The sequence below is a fragment of the Dysidea avara genome, chromosome 9 (genome assembly GCF_963678975.1).
Source record: "Dysidea avara chromosome 9, odDysAvar1.4, whole genome shotgun sequence".
Classification (NCBI taxonomy): domain Eukaryota; kingdom Metazoa; phylum Porifera; class Demospongiae; order Dictyoceratida; family Dysideidae; genus Dysidea; species Dysidea avara.
This window is the reverse complement of record NC_089280.1, coordinates 9,630,302-9,644,418: the sequence shown is the minus strand read 5'-3', so window position 1 is coordinate 9,644,418 and position 14,117 is coordinate 9,630,302. Positions and strand designations below refer to the sequence as shown.

The following is a 14,117-nucleotide window of genomic DNA, read 5'->3' as shown; positions in this document are numbered from 1 at the left end:
CTAGCTGATCTCTCTACAGGGTGATTTGTTTGTAGCTGTATTCTGTACAGGTGATTTGTTTGCAGCTGAGCTCTTTACAGAATGGTTTCTTTGTTGTTGAACTTTCTGCAGGGTAACTTCTTCTAACTGATCTTTCTACAGGGCAGTTTGTTTGTGGCTGAATTTTCTACAGGGTGATTTCTTTGCAGCTGAACTCTCTACAAGGTGGTTTCTTTGTAGCTGAACTCTCTACAAGGTAATTTTTCTTCTAGCTGATCTCTACAGGGAGATTTGTTTGTAGCTGAACTATCTACAAGGTAACTTCTTCTAGCTGATCTCTCTACAGGGTGATTTGTTTGTAGCTGAATTCTGTACAGGTGTTTTGTTTGCAGCTGAGCTCTTTACAGAATGGTTTCTGTGTAGCTGAACTCTCTACAAGATAACTTCTTCTAGCTGATGTCTCTACAAGGTCACTAGTTTGTAGCTGAACTCTCTACATTGTGGTTTCTTTGTAACTGAACTTTCTACAAGGTGACTTCTTCTAGTTGATCTTTCTACAGGGAGATTTGTTTGTAGCTGAACTCTCTACAGGTGATGTTTGAAGCTGAACTGTCTAAATGATGGTATCTTTGTAGCTGAACTCTCTGCAAGGTAACTTCTTCTAGCTGATCTCTCTACAGGGTGATTTGTTTGTAGCTACAAGATAACTTCTTCTAGTTGATCTCTCTACAGGGAGATCTGTTTGTAGCTGAACTCTCTACAGGTGATGTTTGAAGCTGAACTCTCCAAATGATGGTTTCTTTGTAGCTGAACGTAACTCTCTACAAGGTAACTTCTTCTAGCTGATCTCTCTACAGGGTGATTTGTTTGTAGCTGAATTCTGTATAGGTGATTTGTTTGCAGCTGAGCTCTTTACAAAATGGTTTCTTTGTAGCTGCATGAACTCTCTACAAGGTAACTTCTTCTAGCTGATGTCTTTACAAGGTCACTAGTTTGTAGCTGAGCTCTCTACACTGTGGTTTCTTTGTAACTGAACTCTCTACAAGGTGATTTCTTCTGGCTGATCTTTCTACAGGGAGATTTGTTTCTAGTTGAACTCATTACAGGTGATTTGTTTGCAGCTGAACTCTCTACGTGATGGTTTCTTTGTAGCTGAACTCTCTGCAAGGTAACTTCTTGTATTGATCTCTCTACAGGGCGATTTGTTTGTAGCTAAACTCTCTACATGGTGGTTTCTTTGTAGCTGAGCTCTACAAGGTGATTTCTTCTAGCTGAACTATCTCTTTCCACAGCTGCATGAACTCCCTACAAGGTAACTTCTTCTAGCTGATCTCTCTACAGGGTGAATTGTTTGTAGCTGATCTCTATACAGGTTACTTGTTTCTAGCTGATCTCTTGAATTCTCTTCAGGGTGACTGCTCTATTAGGATGACTGCTCTATTAGAGTATCTCGATATCGCACTCGCTGCACCAAGTTGGATTTCGTGTTATAACTCCGTGGCTTTAAGTCTGATTCTTCTACACCATTGATGAGCCTTTCTAAGATGATTACTCCATCTGTACAACGATTTTCAAAGTATTACCCCAAGCGGTTCATCTGGTAGGCGTGGCAAGCAGTCGTTTTTTATTAGCTAATCTCGATTGCGTAATTGTTACACACTGTTGGTTTTTTCGTTGTATCTTCCTGGTCTTATGCTCGATTTCTTTCAAACCACAAAAGGTTTGAGGTTCAATAGTTAACCTATTCACCCACCGATTTTCAGCTTCTTCCCATACGCCGTTTACCCTGTAGGCATGACAACATATTGGTGTTATTTTTCGTGAATAATCACTCATAACTCTTTGCCTGTTTATCGTATTCCAGCCAAAGTTGGTACCGAAATGCACCTTTATACCCCCCTTCTATGTGCCAAATTTCAAGGCAATCGGATATAGCGTTCGCGTTTTATAGCAGTTTTTGTAAGTGTGCGAAAATAGGAAGAAAAATAAGAAGAAAAACGAAGAAACTAAGCCAATTTTTAAAGTCGCATATCTCGGGAACGCCTGAAGCGATTCGCTCCTTCTAATAGTTCCTCCTCTCTGTCGTCCACCTTTAGGAAGCATGAAAAGATTAAGCACCGTGCTTATGGTCAGCGGGTTCGAGAAGTGGAGCATGCCACTTTCACTCCAATTGTTTTGGCTGCCACTGGCGGTTTAGCCCATGAGGCTACTGTTTTTTATAAGCGACTTGCTTCTCTTCTGGCCAAAAAGTGGGGAGATGATTATTCTGTGGTTCTGGGTTGGCTGCGTTGTTGCCTAAGCTTTTCGTTGTTGCGCTCGGCAATTCAGTGTATTCGTGGGGCACGGTCTTCCATTGGTGTTTACACCAGGACTCCACAGTCAGTGGACTTAGTGACTGTGGAATCCCATTTGTCTGCTTAATTTTGTTCAGTTGTCCAGCACTTGCAATCTGTGCTGGGGGTGGTAGGAAAGGGCAGTCCATCAAGCCCGGGTTAAAAAAAAGAATGTGGAGTGTTTAAGTTGGAGGGAGTGTCCACAGCAAAAATCGTCTTGTTTCATAAAGGCAGCACAGAGCTACGGAGGTGCGAAAAATGCGTTTTTGTTCTTCCTGTCAATATACTTACAGGTGTTGCGCGCCGACTTCTTGGGCCCCACGACACACTACCGTGTGTCTTGAGGTGGGGTCTATTCTACGGAACGGAACGGAACGGAACGGAATGATGGACTAAACTGCGGAACGGAATGCTTTCTCAGATTGAAGCTTGCAGCTTACCACTGCTGTACAAGTTATCAGTGGCACTTCCAGCAGGTAATCAAACGTACCCCAAGAAAGATAAAACGAATTTAAGGATCGATTGTGGGTTCTTGTTGGTTGTCAGTAACGAAGTACTAATTGTGGGAATAGCTGACTCAGTGCATAGGCGGCGGAAAGGGGGGGGCTAGGGGGCTAAAGCCCCCCTTCGTTCTGCTGAGGGGGGGCTAAGCCCCCCCTCAGAATGATATCACACCGAAATTATCTTTCTTGGAGTGGGGCTGAAAACCGTGATAAAGATCGAGATACTCTAATAGAGCAGTCACTCTAATAAAGTATTCGGCGTGTAGCGAGCTATGTAAGGATTTTTATGTAGTTTATCAGCTAGAAATGGTAGCTGGTGCGGTGGAAAGCTCTTGTCAGTTGGTTGTGACCTTTTTTTTTTTTTTTTTTTTTTGGTCTCACCTTACCTCAGCCCAGCCCCACCTCATATCAACTACTTCCTCCGCCGCTGACTCAGTGTGTTCATCTTCGGATATATCAAGTAGGGAACTTAATGCATGCTTGTTTTTACTAGTATGTGAGTTATTTTTACTTACTTTGACTTTAGAATGTACAGTCTGAGACCCAGCCTTTCTAATCGGCATAAATCAGTATGTGTTTAGCTACACTCAGTGGCGTAGCCAAACCCGGGCAAGCCAGGGCATTGCCCGGGCATCAGACTTCTTTGCCCCACCACCAGCTCCTAGAGTAATTATAAAGACGTGGGCTGGATAGCTCGAGATTTTGCTAAAGTTACTTAACTAGTCACTGTACTAAGTATAGCACAACTTATACAACACTCACCGTGCCATTTTCGCCGATGGTTTCCTTCTTTTTGGCTAAACAGAGATGGGGTTATCCAAGGGATTTTCCCTACGAGTAACTTGATTGTGCACAAATAGAGGAGGCAATAAATAGAAGCAAGATCACGTGATTACAAAAAACCGCGCTGCATTGTGGCAAGGAGTCAGTGAAGGACAAAGAATTGGTTTCACTATAGTGGGCTGGACGGTTTACATTTGGATTAAGTGATCACGGTAGCTATTGGTGTGGTCAAAACTTGGGAGGCAAAGCAGTCTAGAGGTATTTGTGAAATTAGCACCCATCTATCCGTGTGGATACTGCTCAGTTCAAACGGTATGGAGTACTTGTTCAGTCAGTAATTCTTTTCTTTTTGTTTCCACTTTTCTAGGCTAACAACTGTAGTAGCAGAGCATAGTCATCACGTGATAGAGCGCCTCGTGCTTTAATTCAAGAATCGTTGTAGTCTAGTATTAAGACACATGTAGCTAGATGTATGTAATATGTTAGAAGGCCAATAGCTAGCTAGGCGTTCGCTTCTATTAGGTTAATATTAGTCATCTTGCATACAGTAGTGTAGGATGATACATAGTGCATTTTTTAAAATGTTATATTGATGTCCATATGAAAATGGGCATGTGTACGTGTGTTGCATGAGAAACGGCTTGCCCAGGCATGGCGAAAAGTCTGGCTACGCCACTGGCTACACTACAAAGGAAACAAGTATGGTGACAAGCTGAATCAACTCAGTCTAAGCAGTATCTAATATCTAAAGGAATTTTGTGCAGTGTGTGAGGAGCAAACATTCAGATACCTCAAGGAGGCTATATTGTGTGAACATCAATGATTCATTAACAGAGTAGTGGACTATTGTCAGATATCTCAGCCTGAGTACTGAGTTGAATTCTGGATGGGGTCTATTTTACAGAATGAAATGCTTTCTGAATCAACTTGCAGCTTGGCTAGCTGCTATCATTGCTGAAATTGCATTTTATCAGTGGAACCTCCAGGAAAATGGAATAGGATAATTATAAAACATTAATTAAGTAATTGTTCTACTACCTGATAAATTAAGCATGTCTCTTAAATTCATTTATTGCATGACCAAGGCAAGTTATGTTACTACAATACAGTAGCCAATTGGATGTCAGTTGTTTCTGCTTATCTTGACAAGATAAATAGTTTAGAATACTACTCAATTTCTTCAGTTTCAGAGGATTATATCCAGAGAAATTAACTAGAAAGTTACTGGTGACATGAAAAGGCTAGGTGATCATGACTTTATTCAGTCTAATAAACAGAATATATGGTTGATTGAGTAAGGTATCACTTTCAGAATGTTCAGACGACCAGTGATGAGATGCATGGATTCATCGAATTTAGTTGGAGTTGGAGACTTTAAATATCCAAAAGCAAACTGACTGTATAGTATTAATTCACTTTCTTTATATTTTCTCAATTTTGAGCCTGTATACAAATTTCCTAGTCAATAGAAATCCTAGAATAAGACTGGAGAGAAACTTATCTTTGTTTACCTATACTGTACAACCAAGAGTTCGTAATATTTGTATGGGGGAGAGTGTCTTATAACTCTCAGTATGGCCTGTACAAACACCCTGTGTAAAGTTCACCTTTCATCAAATCAACACCTTTACTGGGGATAGAAAACTGTCGATTAGTGTTGCTGAAGAAGGTAAAGCCTTTGTTCTGAAATAAGGCTGAGGTGTTACTTTAAGCAGGGTGTTTGGTGAATGCATTCAAGTTAGACACTCTCCACCTTATTATGAACTCTTGGTACAACTTCAAAGGAAAATGAAGAAAACATACAGATGAATTAATAAAATCACTACAGTAAGGTGAATTACAGACTAGTGAGATCTTGGTTAATTAATGACAGTGGTTGGAGATTAAGTGTGGTAGCTTCTTGTTCTTGAATATGTTGCAAAGTGGAAGTACAAATCAAAATGGGATATCAATTTCATTATGAAAAATTTGTATACATAAATAATCTAGCATTACTATTTCATTTGTCCTCATGCTACGACAGTACTAGTGTCAGTACATTGGCAGTGAGTCTACCTTGAAATCTCAACTCTAGAGTAGATCCAACACAGGACAGCCCGCACTGTAACGAATACATGTGATCCCATTGTAATTTCATGGACCAGCTGGACTGGGAATCACTTGAAAATAGACGAAAAAATTTAACCTGTTTTGTTTGAAGTGAAGCATGTGAAATGTTACCTAGGATTCTTAGGTGGTATGTAACTAATGTGAGTGTTCCATTTCAGGTCTGACTAGATACATTGAAATTACACACACATCCTGGTCCAAATCACGTTTGCCTGGTGGCTACGGGCATGGTTTCACATGCAGCTTATAATAGAGATTTGGCTGATCTTAGAGATTTGGCTGATCTTAGAGATTTGGCTGATCTTGGAGTTTTGGCATTTAGCCTGATTCAAGGCTAGCAGTCAGACACATCCTTGAATTGTGCAACAGATAAAATCAGCTCACTATTGAATACGGCATTAGTCCACTGCACCAGCTGTTAATATATAAATAACTCCATGCATACACTTCAGTGATGTTTGCAGAATATACCCTCCTTGCGGTCTGCCAAAATATTTGCTCCTCACACACTGCACAAAATTCTTCAAGTTTTAATTCAGCTGGCTCTTTCCTGTTACCAGTATCTTCCTGCTTGCTTTATTTAGGCCACTCCAAGTCATACCTTAGTTTCTGGTCACTCCCAAGCCTACAAATGGATGCAGGCGGGCGGATGATCAGGACTTCAGGACTATAGATTCTACTGTGACAATATACTGTATGGTATTATTATTTGCTCAATTTAGCAAATTCATGTTGATTTTGTTTTTAGTCAAACTTAACCAACAACATAAGTAGTTGTGCTTCGGCAAAAAATGCACTAGGAAAGTTGTTGATGGATCATGGCTAGCTATACACTGATGTATAGCATTTAAGTATATTTATTTATTTATTTAGAATATACTATAGGAAATGTTTTGCTCATGTAGCTACTTATGCTTTCCAAGTGAAATAAATGTCTCATTAGCTATGTCAGGAAAGTATTACTATAACTTATAGCTAAGTTGTTCAAATGATCATGACCCAAAATGAAATTTAACTTCTATTTTCACATCAGAAATTATGTGAAGTCTTAGCCCACTAACTATGCGTTTCCAGCCTTCTATTCAGTAAACCTTGAGAAAAGTAACTGTCAAAGTTTTGAGTCATTGAGTGCTCCAGACTAGTGTTTTTTTTAGTGATCATCTGGGAATGTTTAAACTATAAGGGTTTCTACTTGCCAATCTAATTTTAGTTATGGAAAAGTTTAAGTTTAATTAAGCTCACCGAATGTTGCCGGCTTTCCATACCCCTGTAGTGTTCAGTGATAAGGAATTTGAAGTTACTAGACTAATCATTAGAGGACTACATTTGAATTATAAAGTTAAAGCTATGGCCCATCTGCATGGGCTAGTAGTTAATGCTACTGAAATTACTTTGGTTACAGAAGCATTAGTAACAGTTATAATCTGAACAGCTATATAATCAAGGACAAAACTAGCTATAGTTAGAAACATTTTATTAGTGTGGCATATATACCTAATATTAGATTTAGAGTTAAGAGTAGTGTGACTGCTCTATTGGAATCCCTGACTGCTCTATTAGAGTATCTCGATCTTTTGCAGTAAAAAATAAGTGTCTTGCTGGGTCACATGCACTTAAGCACCTGTAATATTAATAATAGTCCTCATAAACTAGGGTTCCAGGTTTACCATGCGGGCGGGTGACCAGAAACTAAGGTTTGACTTGGTGTGGCCTTATACACTGACTTATGACTTGAAAGACCGGCCCAGACTGTTTTCTAAAGTCTAAATAAGAAAAACAGCTCACATAAAGTTCCCTTCCGTAGATGAACCATGGATGAACACCACTGATACAGCTCATCCCACAATTAATACTTCGTTACTAATGACAACCAACATAAACCCACAATCGATCCGTTAATTCTTTTTATCTTATATTTAATCACCCACTGGAGGTGCCACTGCTAACTTATAAGGGAAGTTTCAGCAATGGTAAGTTGCAAGCTTCAATTTGAGAAAGCGTTCCGTTCCGTGGTTTAGTCCATCATTCCGTTCCGTAGAATAGACCCCACCGTGTCTTGATACATATTTTTTTTTTTTTTATTAAAACTTTACAGCACAAGTGCTGAACGTCTGTAGGACGCCTGGTCCTACAGCCTGCTCAAACATTAGATACAAAGACATTAGTTACATAAGGTGTGTTTGAAAAGTTACAGGAAGGAGAAAAAAAAATCCATGACTGGACCTAGGTAGCCTCGAACCTGCAGCCATCTGATTTACGCTCGAACGCTTACAGGAGTCTACCAGGCGGTCAGGATGTTTTCTCACTGATATATATACACTAGCTACAATATAAATAAAAATGATCCTAGAACCGAACCATTCCCTTGAGGTACTCCACTCTAGACACTAACCCAGACATCCATATTGTCTACCACTCTATAGAGATATATATGAATACCATATGTTTAGAAATCAATCTACCATGTGTGGGACAGTGTCAAATGCCTTAGCTACTCTGTGGATAGCTGTTTTTCTTTGTTTTCAGTTTGCTAAACTACTAGCTAGAGACATGAGGGTGGAAGGGAGTGCCATTAGGGCCAGGACATGATACCCAGGAAACACATAGTTATCACTATGTGTAACACAGGATAATCGTGCATGGCTTGGGATATAACACGCATGTCAACCGCTTGAACAACCACTCCTCCACCAATCCCAAGTAGAATCCAACTTTTTTTATTAGACTATCCTTCCTATAGCTATAATTATGTAGAATATCCTAAACATGTAACAATAAAATTGTAGCTATGCATGATATCAAATACAAACACCTGCAAGTTCAAAAACTAACACAACAGAATTGTACACATGCATATACAATGTAAACACACAGAGTCTTTCTTTTTTAGACCAACAAAGCTATCACCACCAGCAGAAAAATAACAAATGTTCCAAATCTTTCAGCTACACTTGTAGCACCACCCTACAGTGTTACAACAGTATTGCATTAAATCAGTATTAAAAACTACCTTCCTGTTTGGTACAGTATGCATACAAGTTTAGCTTCATTATCATATTATTAAAGCATTGAAATCATGTATACTTACTGTTGTGCTGGCTTGACATCTGTTAATGACATTACGAGCTGTTACTCCAGAACTGGCACCATGATTCATCCTTATATAGGAGAAGAGACGATATTATAATGATTTATATACACATTGTGTGGTGAATGAGTACAGCGCTGAGTACAAGTATGTATTAAGCCATAATGATTTTACACTACAAGATATTAGAGTGGACCCACAACAAAAGAAAGGAAATTATTACCCTCACAAGGATGAAACCAGATGTTGTCACTGTTGAGTGAAACAATGAGAAAATCTGTAATTCACTCTATACGTGTGCCACCATACTGTAGTGTATTATATGCTACTTGTTATACTTTTACAGTAAAGTGAGTGTAACTGCCTGTACATAACTTTGGCCATATTGTATAGTGTTTCCAGCACTACGTATAAAGACTGCCAACGGGATTAAAAACTTGCCTTTGAATGCTCTATAATGAACGAACCTTTAAATTTGTTTATACCCTAAGCATTACAGCAGTAAAGATGTGTAAACAATACAAGAACATTTTGCCATGTTAAAATGAAGAGAATACAAATCATACTAACATTTAAACTGTTCTATCTCTGGTAAAGTATGTGCAGTACTTGTCAAGTGCAACTTACAAGATGGTTGACAGAATGTCACTGAAGCATCGTCCAGTATCCTGCATTGCTGGTGCAAACAGCTAAAATAATTAAAATCACATGTTGACAATGATTACAGTATTTAAACTCATACTGTAATTTGCTTTTTTTCATTGTAAAATAATTTTCATATGCAAAACTGGTACAAAAATTTCTTACACGAAAATCTTTACACAAGATCGAACTACTCTAATAGAGCAGTCATTCATGTAAATCATATGAAAATATTTTTACACAAAAATTTTTTATCACGTTTTTTTGCATGAAAATAAAACAAATTACGGTAGACATAGCTTCCAGGGTAAGGGGGAGGGGCAGATGACTGTCATTTTGGGTGTATTTAAATATCATTAACTTCACTTTAGTGTGCCAATATATTAGGGACATAGCCAAATTTTAATGGTTTAAGATGGAAACCAAGAACATTTTCAGTGAATTAAAGTAGTTAGGTGACTGCTCTATTAGAGTATCTTGATCTTGTGACTGATTCTGGTAGTTCTCAGAGTTTCATAACCTGTAGCACAAATCCTTCTACTGTACATAAATCAAAGGCAAAGTATAAGTTGGCTAATGAGTAAAAATAAATACAATCTTTGTTGTACTTTAACTTCTGGGCATACATAGGAAATAGTAAGGGGCATTTCCTCTTGGGAAGTTATTTTCTTTCATGCACCCCTTCTTCAATGGATGAAAATGCGATTTCAGAAATCATGTGAGAGGGCTTGCCCTAGACTCCTATAACTACGTACATAGGATTCACATTAGCCTAAAAGCGTGACAATACTACTGCAGCATTTGTGCTTTTAACCGACTAGAACTTCAGTAGTAAGTAGGATTTGTAATTCATTAGTATTAGTGTAGATACATTCATATGTTTCTCCTTAAACAGAACACTAGTACAAATACAGCACACTAACTTGTTTTACTACAAACTAGAGATACAATGGAACCTTTATAATGAATTAACACTTTGGGACCAACTGATGTTAGACTATGATACAGCTCATATAGAGGGTTACTAAATCACTTAGTCACCTGACATGCTCATTTAGTCACCTAAACATATTCATTTAGTAACCCGCCCTCAGGCAATTTTGCACATGAAAAATAATTATAATGCAAAAGATACACTGGAGTACTTGATAATACTGTAATATAATTCTTCTGTGTTCTGCGAATAATTTTGGACAAATAGTAGACTAAGTGGCATATCAATTGTAGCTCTAGCCATTACTCTGATTACCAGTCGAATAATTGTTTTTGTGGGCGCTGTAAGGACTTCAGGAAGAAACCGTTCTGCTGTTCTGCATTGCTCTTTCACCCCACCCCAATGCTATGGCTATAAAGGTATGTACTTTAAACCGTAAGTTAGACACCGCAACCAATGGGAACTAAGCGATTTAGTAACCTCTCTGGCCCTTAGTAGCACTCTCGCTATGCTCGGGATGCTACAGCCTCGGGCCATCAGGGTTACTAAATCGCTTAGTTCCCTTTGTCTTGATGTCTAACTATTATTTGATGAAATTTTGCTGTTCTGATAGTGGTCTATATAGGGACCTCAGAAACTGTCCTGTACAGGTACATAGGCAGGTTAATAGTACAGTGGGGGTGTCCTTTATTTGGAGGAGAGGCTCCACTATATACAGCATACTCTAACAAGCTGAACAGACACATGAGTGTGCCTTAAAATGAAGCAAGAAAAGCAATCTAGTAGAACCAATAAGTGTCTGTAAGGAGACACACCAAACCAACTGTTACATCTTCCATCATAGCCACAGACTGATTGTTTGGGTCACTTTACATTTGCACAACAAATACATATATATACATAGGATCATAATCATATAATACACTGTATGGTTCAGTCCAATAGACAAGTTAGAGGTCAAAAATTGTTGAGAGTAAACATTTGATAGACACGTCAGTGTGTATGTATGTACGTTCCCATCCAGAAAAATGTGGTGAAAGGTCGAGTTCTTGGATGTGTAGGTATATGTACATACAATAAATAGTTCAAGTACAACAACACCGAAACTACCATACCCCTCTACATGTGGATGAGCACAAACCATCTGTCTGTAGCAAGGACTCACAACTTCCCGTGACATCCTGTACAACACATACAAGAATATAATAATATAAAACTATCTAAGTGTTGATTACACAATGTAGCCAGTATGCCTCGTGTACCATGTATAGTAAGAACGGTGTAACCCATCAAAACGTAGTGTACCAGTAGACAGCTACGTATTACTTTTATCAAAATGAGTACCATATTTACTTGGTTAAAGGCTGCACCTTAAATAGTAGGTGAATTTGATTGGTGCAACAATGAATTTTGAAAATAAGGGCTTCAACATCACTTTCGAGCATCAAGTGGTGGTCAAATTTGAAGTCACCACATTAAGGTAATAAATGGCACGGCATTCACCAAGTAAACACGGTATATACAAAATATGACATATAAATTTTTAATTGAGTAGACAATTTTAAGATTAATGCAATTACTTTGCTTTTTCTCATGACATACATACAGTATATTAGTCTTGAGACCCTAATAATATTTTCAAAGTTTGTTTTCTTATGCTTAAATCGTCACTATAGCTAGTAATTGCTTCACTAGAGTACACCTCTCTTTCTGTAAAATTGTTTTGCTTTTTCTTTACTTGGAAATAAGCATTGAAATCTATGTTTGCATAATGCATGGTATATACTTTTGCAATGCTTAAGCTGTTGCATTGATAATTCATACACTTACAAAAGCAAATGTCAGAGCCAACGTGGTGTGTTCTGCCAGGCTCAGTGCATAACAATCAGTTGACTGTTCACCAGTTTGACAACCAAGTGATGAGAACCCATCACGAAATTGAGCAATATCAGTATCACTATCCTACAAAACAACAATCACACAATCAAATAGTCAATGTGTGTGTGTGTGTGTGTGTGTGTGTGTGTGTGTGTGTGTGTGTGTGTGTGTGTGTGTGTGTGTGTGTGTGTGTGTTTGTGTGTCAGTATGTGTGGGTATGTGTATGGGTGCATGTGTGTGACTCACCGCACACATTTCAAGGTAGGTAGATACGGCTCTCCTACAGTTACTATTGGTACAAATTGCTTTCAAATCTTGATCCAGTTGGTTGAGTGTGATTCCAAACTCTCTACCAGTTGCAATGTTAGATAGGTTAGTGAATGGGACTGCACAGCCGGAAACATCTAATATTGCCTCTTGTGACATTATACACCGATCAGAACTGGCTGTAAGGTCCTGTGGATCCAACAAGATTACCAAATTACACTGGCTCGGTGGTTTTAAAACAGTTCAGAATATGCACATACATGGTATCATTGGTATACATACATAAGCATGTAACTTGTAAGCAGTATAATTAAGTATACAGTTTTGTGAAAAGCTCACACATTGACGGTAAACCACATGCAGCCATGCTTACATAGAAATTAAGAGTATGTACAGTTATACCTGACACAACCATGGATATGATCAATTGCAGATTACTTCAAAATTGAAGTGGACATGACTTAAATGTGGAGCAGAATGGGAAATGAGCTCATGAACGAACTGGAACAAGTAGCCACTTGGAAATAATATCAAGTGCTACAACGAGAGTGAATATAAACCTCTGACCAACATCAATAGAAGCATAAATGTTAAGCTCTGTGCTTGCAAACGGTTTTTAGTTTCTTTCTTTTTGTGCTCATTTAAAATTGCACTCTGTGTCACAACTGTAAACAAGCCAAGATACTGCATAGCAGGGTTTATTGAGGAGATTTTTTTGCAATTTTCACCGATTGGCTGCTATCCACAAAAAATTCTCCCTCTTTAATATGCATCATGGTTGAAATGGCATTGTTTAATGCATAAAAGATCCTCATCATATGTACACAGCAAAAACAGTCATGTACCTTATACATGTAGCCAGATATTTACATTATTGGATGTTATTATTGTGCAGCTCACAAGTGCACCGTGAGCTATGTATGTACGTACGGTAGTAAATTTGTGGAAGATGTTTTTTCACTGATAGTCTTGTAGCTACATATTCTGATTGCATGTTTCACAAGATTTATAAGCTATAGCTACACTGAGATTACATGCTTACAGAACATGCTATACAGTGTTATAATTTCAATCCCATCATACAAAGTGAAATGCTTGAGTACAACTCACATTACATCTTGGAAGAGACATCTGACATGCACTTTGTACAGCATTGTATCCATTTTCTGTCCTACAAAATAAAAATACATGCATGGAACCTAATATGTATGTGCTGTAAAAGTGAGAAAAAAGCAACAGACAACTCAAATATGTGACTGAATCCGCAAAAATCCCACATGTTCACAGAAGTCAGTATTTTACAATAGAATACACAACTAACTGTACCGGGTAAAATACAAAAAAATTCTGCTAATTGTTGGAACACCTGTGGGTACCATCATGTTCACCAAAGAAAGAAACATTTGAACAAGCGTTGGGGCAATTACTTTTTAAAAGTAACTCGTTACATGTTACATATTACTTGCAACTGAACTATTTAGTTACGGTTACATATTACCCATAAAAAAGCAAACATAATAATATTACTTTGTGTCCACAGCCTTAAGCTGTCACGTGTGCAACGACGTGATTGTTTTGTTGGACAATGCGTAAATCTTGGT

General features: G+C 38.3%; 1 protein-coding gene across 1 annotated transcript in view; it reads right to left on the bottom strand.

The window, feature by feature from the left end:
* Positions 1-8,487: 8,487 nt before the first annotated feature.
* The window catches only part of LOC136266648 (uncharacterized), a 40,386-nt gene continuing 34,756 nt past the window's right edge, over positions 8,488-14,117 (bottom strand). Inside the window, exons 15-21 of the mRNA XM_066061642.1 lie at positions 13,627-13,687; positions 12,496-12,705; positions 12,202-12,333; positions 11,487-11,552; positions 9,423-9,484; positions 8,796-8,865; positions 8,488-8,671 (exon numbers count right to left, since the gene is read on the bottom strand). Of these exons, the coding sequence (XP_065917714.1) occupies positions 8,594-8,671; positions 8,796-8,865; positions 9,423-9,484; positions 11,487-11,552; positions 12,202-12,333; positions 12,496-12,705; positions 13,627-13,687 (679 nt within the window). The 3' untranslated portion in view covers positions 8,488-8,593. The remainder of the gene's footprint in view (positions 8,672-8,795; positions 8,866-9,422; positions 9,485-11,486; positions 11,553-12,201; positions 12,334-12,495; positions 12,706-13,626; positions 13,688-14,117) is intronic.